The 12,178-nt window shown below is 47.9% G+C and overlaps 1 protein-coding gene across 14 annotated transcripts in view; it reads right to left on the bottom strand.

Moving 5' to 3' along the window:
* Nucleotides 1–12,178, bottom strand: part of Vps13d (vacuolar protein sorting 13 homolog D) — a 255,741-nt gene that overhangs the window by 22,991 nt on the left and 220,572 nt on the right. The window contains exons 68-69 of one of the 14 annotated variants that reach the window (XM_087214464.1): nucleotides 3,426–3,469; nucleotides 748–1,265 (exon numbers count right to left, since the gene is read on the bottom strand). The exons of 12 other annotated variants lie outside the window; for them this stretch is intronic. In XM_087214464.1, coding sequence (XP_087070590.1) covers nucleotides 3,463–3,469 — 7 coding nt within the window. In that variant the 3' untranslated portion in view covers nucleotides 748–1,265; nucleotides 3,426–3,462. Of the gene's footprint in view, nucleotides 1–747; nucleotides 3,470–12,178 lie in introns of those variants that run through there. One more of the 14 variants, XM_087214463.1, reaches the window with a different exon arrangement.

Below are 12,178 nucleotides of genomic sequence, written 5' to 3'. Positions count from 1 at the left end.
CTTAGAGGTATGATTAAGCTTATCCCAAGCCATCCAGCCAGTAAGTGCAACATCCAACTTGATCTTGGGTCTTTCTCATTCTCTTGGACTCAGTAAACTCACTGACCAGCACGACTGCTGATGTGACTCTCTAACACATACGAGGCCACTGTGTGCGGGATTCTGGAGACCCCAAAGGGACCCCGAAGAAGGTAACACCAAGGGGCTTATGGACCAGTGGGGAAGCTAAGGGCTGCACCCCTGAAATGACGACAGAAGAAACCTAGACCACAGGATCAAAGAGCAAGGGGGCTAAGTGGGAACGCTGGGGAGGCCTGGTGTGGCCCGCTACAGAGGGCAGGACGGGCTTCCTGTGAAGGTCATGGCTGGGCAGGACTGATATGATACCAAGATGGACAGCACAGCATTGATCTGCCAGGGTTACAACACTGAACATATACTGAGGAACACACAGTCCCACCAAAGCCTCACCCTTACTGCCATAGTCACTGGCTGAAGAAGTGCAGGCACTGTGGCAGCATCCTGTGTAAGGACTCACCGCATCAGTTAGCTCAACTTTATAACTGTCTGGAAGAAGGACAGGTAATTACAGGGATGAGAAACTGATTAAAGAACAAATGTTGAAGGGTCTGACCAAGGAAGGCTGAGAATAAACACAAACATAATAAGAATGAAGGCATTTTTTAAAGGATTGGGGCAAAGTAATATACAAAGTAATTCACAAAAGGAGAAAGACAAACAGCCAAATGAAATGGAAAAAGGTGATTTAATACTCTAATTATCAAAGAAATTCAAGCAGTAACATTGAGCATTTGCTCTCTCAGATTAGCAAAGACTTAAAAGACTACCAGTGCCTGGTCCTTATGATAGCATCTGGCACACGGCAGCCACTTCATGAGGTTCTTGACCGAGTTCTAAATGAATGAGCAGCCAGAGCTGAGGGAAGGCTGGGGACCTGGGTCCTCTCAAGCGCTGTGGGAGGAACACAAATTGCTCCACTTCCGGGATGGCAATGTGTAACATGTTTCTACACAGAAATGTTCATACTCTTAAATCTAGCATCATATTTCTAGGAATTTAGAAATTTTCTTAAGACAGAATTATACACTTATGAAAAGACATGTATGGAAGATGCTTATTATAGCAAAATATTGGAAACATTCATCAATAGAGGGACCAGGTGTACTGGGCATATTTGCTATTTAATATTACATAAACATTAAAAATGATTTACTTTTGGAGTGGAAAGATATTCATTGTAGTCACTGTTGAGAGAAAAAAAGGATTAGACATCAATACTTATGCCTGGAGTGGGAGCACAATGCAATAGTATAGCATGGGCTTTGCATGCTTGAGGCCTTGGATTTGATCCCTAGGGAATCCCCCCCACACACACACACATATACACACAAAAGAAAAGAAAAGAAAAATGTATGTTCCCATTCATGTAAACATATAAGGAGCTGGGCGTGATGGCACAGATCTATAGTCCCAGCACTCAGGACGCTGAGGCAGGAGAACTGCTGCATGTTTGAGGCCAGCCTGGGCTATACAGTGAGTCCAAGGCCAGCCTGAATTACATAGCGATACCCCGTCTCAAAACAAAAGACCAAAACTCTAAAACCAGCCAAACACTAATAATAGTATCTATCTTAGTGGCTTGCTGTAACAGTTCAAAAGATCGTTCAAGCAAGCATTTTGGAGCAATGTCTAAATATTGCAAATGTTCATGTACTGCATGGGTCTTCAAAGCAGTTTACAGCTGTACATAATTTTTTAACTTAAACAATCAAAATATTTTTCAGAAACATAATGATTCAGAAAGCAGTCAGGCACCAACAACAAGATGACTGAAGGGCATCTGCAGTCAAAGCGTGAGTATAAATTTCCATAGTTGCACCCTGCACACAGTGTGGCCGGGGTTTCAAGGGTCGAGGTGTCCCAGTGGCTTCCTGCTAGAAACTGGGAGGTCTGAGTGGAGACTTCTCAAGAGGACCGGCCATGAAGTCTCTCCCCGGACTGAGGGAGTTCTGACCTACCCCAAAGGCAGTGCAGAGGCCACAGAAGTGGCTGTGCTAACCAGAGGCGCATCCTTCTTCCCAGCCCGCTGGACTTAACTTTTCCAGCACTGATTTGCTTTTTTGACCCCGAATGGCAGGAGCCCTTGCTTGCAGTACCAGCGAGCTCTGAACCAGGTCTGGCTATGACCGAGGAGAAGTAAGAGGTGCTGGCAGGGTCCACAAGGACTTAGGCTCATCCTATTCTTACCCTGAAGAGCCCGACATGGCTTTCTGAGGCACAAAAAGAACTGCAAATGGGTACTGTAAGAATGGGGAAAAGCAAAAGCATCCTGCCTCCCAGCCTGTCCAATTTCCCTCCCCGCCAGCACAGGGAGAGAGGACATCTGGAACTGGTTTTGAGGCTCTCCAGCTGCAGAGCTACGAGACTGAGGGGCCTACAGACTGTCCCTTCTGATTCTCATCAGGGTGAAGTACAACTCAGAAGACAAGCTGGTTCAGAGACCAAATCAACTTTGCTTTGAAATGTTCTCGTTTCCCCATCCCCTTTTAAAAGCAGAATTAATGGTCCAGGTGGTAGGAGATCAAAAAATGAAAGAAAAGGACTTGGGTCATCTCAGGTGCACTTCTGTGCCTTCAGAAAGATCAGACACACACCCTGGGTCAGGGCTGACATCAAACTTCAGAGCACTTGTCCTCCTAGGAAACAAGAGCCAGCAGGGCTGAGTCCGTTTGAATTGTCGGACTGAGGGGCACGCCTCCGCAGGATTGGAAAAAAACTGTACATTCAGGATGTGTTAAGAATTTGTTGAGAGCCAGGGAGATGGGGGAAAGATGCTGGACCCTGTCAGACAGAAGGGGCAGCAAACAAAAGTCCCCTAGATCTGGTGCCAGCCACTGGTCACATCCAGTGTGAGCCTTTCTAACTGGCTCGCTGTGCACCAGAGCTCTCTGTGTGAGCAGAATAGGGCAGTTGGTAGCTGGCCCTGCTCCCTGTCCTGGCTTTCCTGCGAGGAGAAGCAGGTGCAGCCAGGAGTCTGTCTACCTCCTCTCCTTAACAAGGGACATAAAAAATGTCCCTGCCATGCCCCCAACTGAGAGTTTCTTTCTACTTCTACACCGAAGGACAGAAGGCAGACAAGGGCAAACGTGTGGCTGTTCAAGGACCAAATTCCTTGGGGTGAAAGGGAGTAGACAAGCCTGGAACCACCCTGCCGGTGACAGAGGGGAGTGACTCACACAGGAGGCCAGAAGTGACCCTTCAGTCACCGCTTTCACTGCTCCCTTTCCAAAGGACTGCTCAGATCCAGGAAGCTGGGACAGACTCCCTTCTGCACATTACACAATGCACCGGGAGGTTTCTAGAGCTCTCTCTGTCTTAAGATTTTTGCAGATAAGAATACAAACCTCAGTTAGTGGAGCATCTGGCTAACTCACAGCATCTTCATTCACTGTTAATAGAACCAAAAATTTTTAAAAATCCCAAAGAGCAGCAGAATTGCTTCATACAATCTGACCTCAAATACACAGTGAAGGGAACTCCAAAATAGGTGCTCAGTTGCAAGTCACCCAGTACCAAACTTTGGGTTTTGCAAGCAGTTAGAGGCGGCCAGATGGTAAGTTATCTCCATCCTAGACTCTACCACAACCAATTGTTAGGCTTGTTAAGGACCCTGACCACAGAAACACAATGAACTTAAGATCCAACAATCTCATGTCTGGCCAACATTGTGTCTCTCCTTCTACCTCTTTCCTTTTACCTTTTTTCCAGGCCCCAGTGCACCAAAATAGATGGAAGTTCTCTTTGGCCTCCAAAGGAGGAAGTCCTAGCTTCCTAAGCATATCCTTAGCAAGCTAAGCTTGGACATTCTACTGCTGAGGCTTCCTGTGGCCCAGCTGGAGTCCCCAGGTGACAGCTGATGAAGATGGTTTTGGCTGAAGAGCAGAGCAGAAACAAGGTTGGGGCCAGAAGTGTCACTGCTATTCTGTGAAAGCGGGAGAGATTCTGAACTTGGAAGGCCGCAGTGGTTCACCATTTGGTGAGGACTAGGGGCACCACAGCTTCTGGCCACAGAGCTCAGTGGCTGGGTTCACCGTGCACTGGTGCTGAAAGGCCAGGGGCCCCCATGCGCAGGAACACTGCTGCTTGGCCCAAAGAAGCCTCTGACCATGAGCCCTTCTGAGCGTTCAGCTACACTGTGCTCCTCACACTATCCTCAGGTTAAGCCGGCAGGGGTAAAAAAGTACAGTAAATATCCTTCATAATATGAGGGCCAAAGTTTATAGTGCCCCCACTGCACCTGCATCTTGTCTTTCCCCCAAATCCTCATGGTCATCAGCAGTTATCCGATTCCTACCCTTCATGTCCAAGGATCTAAAGGAAGTTCGTAGCTCTAACCTGGCACAATGCCTCAGATTTTTTGACCAGAGAGACCAAGGGACAATCCAGATGCAGCACGTCCATCAGGAGTAGATGCTCTGCCTTCATGCTACCAGGGTTCGAATCCTGGCTCCTCTCTGCAACATCGTCCAGAGTTTGTGTCTGCCTGAGATGTCTGGTCCACTGCAGACCATAGGGCTCTGGAAGTGACAGGAGCCTGGCTGGCCTGGTGGCCAGAAGAAGGATAATCAGGCCCCCAGTGTAGCCAAGGCCTGTGATGGGCTGAGAGACGACATGAAACTCTCTCGCCCACTTTCCTCCTAAGGTCCTCTGGACAAGGCAGGCCACTCTTTCTGACTGTACTTACGCTAAAGCCTTGTCTGCCTCCCTCTTTGCTCAGTGCAGTGTCTGTCTGAGAGCCAGGCTGCCCCAGGCCTCTCCCGGACACTGTGCCTATTTCCTCATGTCCTGCCTGGGGAGGGGGCAGAGTTCCCATCGGGCCACCTGCTTCTGACAGGAAGAACCCTGGGCTACCAGGCTGCTCTGCAGGACGGCCTTCCACTTGCTCTGCTTTAGCATGTCAGCCTAGCTGTGGAGGCCAGGCAGGGAGGCCATTTACAGCCCTCAAGGTGCCTCGAGGAAAGGAGCAAGAACCATCCCAAGCCCTAGCAGCTTGATGAAACTGCTCCGAGTCGGCTTCCAACCACCTCTGCTACTGGTGCGGCCTCCTCGGAGATGGGTAGGTTTCCTGTTGTGGCAGCCCCATTTCCTTCAGCAACATTATACCGCAAACAGAGAGCCACTCTGAAGAAAGCACCGTGGTGTCCCATTGCTGGCGGGGGAGGGAGGCAGACTGCTGTGCCTCTCCAGAAGGGAACATTCTGGCATAGGACCCCCTCAAGACAGTGCTCCTTCCCCTCCCGGCCCTGAGAAGCTGTTGGAAGAGAAGAAGAGTGCAGGCTTCCCTGAGTGACCTCAGATGGGCAAGTTCTGAATGGCAGCCGGCTCTATTACATGCAGTGTGAGAGGGTTAAACAGGACAGCCTCAACTCTTCATAAACTTTTGCCCTGTGGATATGTACTCATTGGCGGCAGTACAAGACTCGAGCTGTATTACACGCCTTAACGATATGGTTCAACTGTCGGTCAGGCTTGGGCCTGGCACCGGGCCAGACCACAATCAATGGGACACAGAGCCTCCCCCTTTCAGATCATCACGAAGGCTCATATTATCTCCTTTTCGTCGTGCTGGTTAAATTTATGGAGCAGAACCCTGAAGCCGCATTCCTTGGCCTGGGCCGGCCCACGCGGCCCTCCCTCCCTTTGTTCGGTACTGTAAGCGAGCCGTGCTTTGGAGGACTGCAGGGTTGTTAGTTCAGGCTCTGACTGTTTGCTCATGACTGAAATGAAGAGTTCAGTGGAAGGGCAAAAGGACAGCTGAGTGTAAAACCCCATCCCAGCAGGCCTTGGGCCCCTATATATAGGCCCTGAGTTGCTCTTAATTGTACGATCTCACTTTGTTCTTGCAAGGCGAAATCTTCAGTCTGATCCCTGACAAACTTCCCATAAAACAGCCACTGTGCTCTGCAGTGCACCTCCACTTGAACACGTGGATTTCCTGGGGGCTCTCGGTGAACTAAGGCATTAGGAGGAGACCTACTACAGCCATCTTCTGGTGCCCCGGGAGCCGAGGGAGATGGGAAGCAAACACTGACTAAGCTGTTCTTATTTTTAATACAGAAAAAAACCCTTCCGGTTTGAGCCTTGGTTACCAAAGTGGAACACAAGTACTGTATGTGAATGCATGCGTGTGTGTCAAAAGGAGGTGTTTGTAGGGCATTTAGTTTTACGGAATCAAAAAGAAGGCTTCAAGCATAGACCCACGGAATCGACTCATTTATTCTCACCCTGAAACTCCAATGTCTTTGATTAGCATACCAAGTGCTAACCAACAGGCCCACATAGGAAAGCCTCAGTTTTGGTTTTAGCGTGTGCCCCACCAAGAGGGCACACTGGCCTGGCTCCAGCTCACTACAGATGCCAGAAAGTAAGCCCAGGCTGTCCCAGCAATCAGTCGTGAGCCTGTGGTTCGCCCTGTGTGTGCGTGCGTGCGTGCGTGTGTGTGTGTGTGTGTGTGTGTCCCTGTCTGTCCTAGTGGGCGCACCCACATAATGAGGCGACTGGGCTGAATTCAGGAAATGTAGAACGGTTACTAGAATTCTTCTAACCAAGGCGCAGGCACAAGAGAGAGGGAAAGTAGGAGGAACAGACAGAAAGAAACCAAACCCAAATCAACTCAAAGATACAGAGGGAGCCCTGCAGACCTGGTCAGGGCCTTCCCACCTGCCATGTCTTCAGTCTTCTTGACACAGGGCTGGCAGAGGGTCCAGGCTCATCTAAGAACAGGCAGAGCAGCCCACACCAGCTGCTATGGCCCACAGGCACTCTGCAATCCTGGGCAGAGGCAGGTATCTTCGACAGAGCCCAGTGAAGCCAGGGCTCTGTTTTAAATCAGACCCTGCTTCATATGAAGCTGCGAAGTCGGGCTTCCCTCGTTCCAGGTAACCTGGGGATTTCTGAATGGAACTGTGAATATACCATGGCATTTTATTCACAAGGTTTCCTTGTCCATGTGCTGATCTTTAGAGATGGGTGAACTATGAATCTGTCATCCTAAAGCCTAAAGCATTTTCTCTTACGGGAGATGCTACGTGATGCCTGGGTCACAGATCTCTTGCTATTTAGAATCCCGTTTGTGTACAGTACTTCCGTTTGTTAAAAATATAGAATTATAGCACACCACTTGAGTCAGGAAACAAGATAATGTTAGGCAGGCTTATTTAGGAAATTCTCAAGAAAAATGTGTAATCCATCCAATCTGTGTCTAGTTAGTCATGTACATGTTCAGAGTTCAATTAACTTTAATCATAATAACCCCTCCCATCTCTTAGGACCTAGGACAATCAACAGAGCACTTGCACTCCCATTATCACGGGTTTTGTTAATACACGTAAGTGAATCCAGTCTCCATTCAGTACTGGGTGTCAACCTGATTTCAGCCATCATAAGTCCAGAGGCACCAAGGGCAGCTGATACATTAATATCCAGAAAACTGGGCCTACCCCTGACTCTTGTCATGGTCCTACTTTGAGAACTTAAAACAGTGACCTCAGTGCTCCCACTTCCGGCTGGGCTGTTTCTACCTTCAGATCACTGTTAGGACAATACTCCAGGAACACAAAATCATAAGTCAGTAAGGAGGCCAGACTCTGAAAACCTAAGAACAAGCTGCTTACAGTTCAAGGTGGCAGGTGGCAGACATGGCAAGAGATGCTGTCAGTAGACTCACTGCTGCCCACACTTGTCTCCCACGTTTTGGGGCTGCCTTTTCCATGAGCTGTGTGACTGTGTTGTCTATGTACTCGAGGGTCGTGGACTGTGGACAGGGCCGTGAATAAAAACCACTCAACTGAAAGAGGTTTGGGAACTAAAAGGATGTATGTCTTGGAATTTGCTTTCTGCACCACATACACTAATTCTTGTTCAAAATGCTTCTCAAGGGTTCTGTTTTGGTTTACCTTGAGCTCTTGGCCATCAGCTAAAAAGAAACTGTGAACACTCAGATACCTCACAAGGTGGGAGCATGTGGGAAGTGGTCCTTTTCATAACAGTTCCCTGGACATGTATTTTACGCAGGCTAAGTGCACTCCACCCGCGTGAGCCAGCCTGCTATATCAGGCTGTGCTGTGGTTTTCCCAGAGGCGACATCAGAGGGAGGGCTGAAGCAGTGACAGGCCAAGCTGGCCACTGACTCAACCCCTTTGGGGGGTTAAATAACCAAATTGAATGGTGTTAAGTCCATCTGGGGATGGACTAGAGCCACAAGCTGCTGAGGAGTATTTTAAGTACAATACAGCCTCAGATTAATTTAGGGCCTTTTTATTTTTAGAAAATATTACCAAGTTTTTGTATGTCCTACGCGGGCTTCCTTCATCCCAGTATCCAGCTGAGATGCCAGTGGCAGAGGCAGCCCTGGGAAGCAGCCCCTTCTCTGACAGCCCTCCAGGGAGTGGCACAACCAGTTACTCACTGCCCCACGCACACACAACCCTCTCCCCTCTGCCAGGAGGAGAAAGACGCACGGAGCGGTAAAAGCCATCTGCACAAGTCCACACAGCAGAGTGGTGTCAGGGTTGGAATCAGGGTTCAGTCTCTTGGTTTGCAATGCTGTCCTCTCGCCAAAAGGCCACCCTGCGGCCAATACCCAAAGGGAACATCCAGGTAGGTTATTTCGATCACAGAGATGTGAGCTGAGGAAGAACTGATCTCACACTGGCAGACAGAAAGAATATAAACTGCTGTCACTTTAACACAATAAATCACTGTGACGTTCCAAGCTTCTCTGAAAGCTCCATCACTGCGTTTTGGGAATAAGAATAAAACTCCTATGGATCCTCCCCTAAACTTAAAATCTGTGGTGTATCGCACTTTGATAGTGGTATATTGGACTCTGGTACAGTTTTCTGAAAATCTTTCATTTGAGCACTTGGCATTTATCGTATGGTCCAGATGAGCCTGACCCCGATAAACTCTCTGGAGAGCCTTCCTTAACAGTTCCCTCCCTCGCCCAATGACACTGAGAATTAACTAGAGGGCTCAAAAGGCAACAGGGGTGACATTTCTGGAAGTTGGACAGATAGGAGGATGAGGTCTTAAATGAGTTAGGGAATGAACATTTTTTTATAACTTAGAGAAAGTTCATTTTCAAAGGCTCAAGGCACTATAAAAATCCAAAGTTGTCTCTTATTTTCATCACTCAGAAATCATGAAATAAAGGGTGCATGATGAAAGAAATGTTTTAAAGAGCCCATCATACTGAGTTAGAAATGAAAGAAACTGTTTTTTCCCCTTAAACTCTTAGTCCTGAACTTAGTACTTTTATGGGTAAACCTGCATTGAGGACCCCAAAGACACATGATATTGTTGTGAGGTTGTCCTGCCAGGTGTTAAGACATACAAGGCCTCAACAGTTACAGCAGCCTGGCTGAAGAGGAGTCTGAACATACAATTCAAACCCTTACACAATACCGAGCTGTGGACTGTCACGCGTCTGGAAAATATAACCATTTTTGAAGGATGCTTTCCAAACCACGTAATGCTTTTAAAGCTGTTTATCAAAACAGCTGGATGAGCAACAGTGGCCTGAAACAGTCTGTCAACTGTTTCAGGTCGCATGGCCCATCCTCATTTCCATAAGCCCTCCATCATTCTCGCTGCCCTACCCTCAGCAGACAACAGATGCCAATGTTTGGAGACATTCGCTACATAACTTTTACCCCACAAACCTGGCTCCAGGACAGATTTCCATGTCATGTGGGGCTTTTGGCTGAACTCTGCTCGAACTCAGAGGCATCTCATTTACAGCAGACACTAACAATAGTTTGGAATCACCTGCTCCTCATGAGTGGGTTCAGAGCAAGTTCGTGGCCTCCATACACCTTCTCCAGAGGGCTTCTCACACTCAGGCTCAAGCCCAGGTGAGTCCCTACAGCCAGCAACCCCAACCAGCCCCGGGGCCTGAGAGAACTGGGGAGGAGAAAAGGAAGGACAGAAGCCCAGAAAAGCACATGAACTCTTGGGCCTGCCACTCCAACAAGTGGACAGCAAGATTTTGGGGCCAAGGCAAAAGAGTGAGTTAGTCACATAACCCTTATTTCACTTTTGCTCAATATTCTCTACTCAGGGGAGAATACCAACACAAGCACCATGTCTTGAGCCTAAACTGCATGCCCCTTGCTAGGCTAACTGCTCTGTACCTAGTATATAATTTAATCCATATAACCACCCACCAAGGTAGGCATTATTATCCCTATTCCACATGAATCAAAGGAGTCTCACCTCAGAGACATTAAGGGAGGGAGACACTTGCTCCAGGCCATGGCTAAAAACCAGCAGGACAGTAACTCAAATGCAGGGCAATGGCACCCCAGCAGGCCCCCTTACCCTTACATTACGCAAGCAGACAGGGCCAGGGAGCCCCTTCTTGAGTTCTGCAAGTGTGTGGTTTCTTTTTATGCTGGCTGTCACATTTCCCCTCTAGTACTCGGGAAGAACCAGTAATTTTATGTTTTCCCACATCTTTCTGGAATGAGCGATCCTCTTTGAAGAAAGGCCTCTTGCCCTCAGAGTGTCACGATAAGAAAACTTTCAGCAACTTCCCCTGGAAACTACAAAACACCCATCAGCACCCAGGATCTAAGTACAGTCGCTCACCAGCTGCTGGCCCCTCTGAATAGCCTTTATGGTTCCAGGATGGGTGGTGACAGGGCCGTGTCACTACTCTTGGGTTTGCTATTTCTTTCATGTTTCTGGGATCTGACAAGTGCCTTCCTCAATCCGTTTCTTCACAACACACAGAAATAGAGATTAAAGACCAAAACCAGACTCAAAGCTGGGGTCAGGACTAGCAACGACTTCTCACCAGATGTCTTCCCAATCTTCCTGGGAAAGGAGAGCCACAGCCTGTCCACATAGACACGGTCCTAAAGTTCATGTGATGATTATATGAGAGAATACATGTGAACTGGGTCATAGTAGAAGCTTAAAAATGCTAGCAGTGTCATTATTACTCATTAGTACCACCAAATTTATAAAGACTGCTTTGACAGAAATAATGGCTATAGATTTCAGTAAAGCCACCCTAAGTCAGAGGCAGTAGTTGGAGGTGGAGGGAAAAGGACATCAAGAAGGATGGATGAATCAGTAAAGTCTAAATTATAGGACTTCTGAATAATAGGATAGACCTCATCCAGAGACTCTGCTAAAGTGAAAGCAAAAGGATACAAAGGCCTGAAGCCAAAAGGATGAAGAGCATGTGTCAACAGTGTTTTAGGAGCTGAAAAGCAGACAGGTACCTGGTGCTGAAATGCAAGCCCAGGGGAATGGAAGCTGATCCGTATGGGTAAACTTGCACTGCAGAATGGTGGGGCACTAAGAAGCGCTGAAGACCGGAGAGTTAAGACAAACAGAGGCACATGTGAGTGGTGAGAGCAGAAGACTGGGTAGAAGTCTGTAAGGAATCAGTCAGAAGTGCAGGTTCCCCCTCAGATATCTGTTTAAGTGGCTCCACCTCAGAGGCCAGGATCAGCACATCCCACCTGGTCATTCCACACAGCCCTCGGAGCGCCACAGGGAGCTCCCAGTCAGCTGCTCTACAGGAGTGAGCAGAGAGGCAAAACTCACCGAGCATCTGAGCACTGCCTCGGTCCAGGAAAGAGAAAGACAAAACACACATGGAAGAAAGCAGCTCTGGCTAGGGTTAGGGCAGCAGCTTTCTCACAGGTCCAGAGAGCAACCAGTGACAATCGCAGGAGAGACCCTGCTAGGGAAAGAATTTCCAAGACAAACCACGAAACTGATGAATTATCTAAGTGGTTTTTTTTTCCTGGTACCAGGGATTGAACTCAGGACCCTGTATTTGCAAGGCAGGCGCAGCACCACTCAGCTAAATCCCCAGCCCTATTTAAGTCATTTTTAAACACACAGAGGAGAGTTTGTGGATAAATTATCAAGAGGCAGACAGAAACTGAAAAAGAAGGAAGGAAAGAAGGAAGGAAGAGAGAAAAGAAAGAAGAAAGGAAGGAAAAGAGAGAAAAGAAAAAAATTACAGGGCAAAAAAGTTGGGAGTAGATAAACATTTGAGGACAAATTAGAAATATGCACATAGAAAACCAAATAAACAACATACTAGAAGCAGTTACTAACTCCAGGGGAGAAAAAA

Source organism: Heterocephalus glaber, unplaced genomic scaffold, assembly GCF_053883595.1.
Source record: "Heterocephalus glaber isolate CG9 unplaced genomic scaffold, H.glaber_assembly_v1.0 deba00001447, whole genome shotgun sequence".
NCBI classification, from domain to species: Eukaryota; Metazoa; Chordata; class Mammalia; order Rodentia; family Bathyergidae; genus Heterocephalus; species Heterocephalus glaber.
The sequence above is the reverse complement of the archived record's forward strand: the minus strand, read 5'-3'. Positions and strand labels throughout refer to the sequence as shown.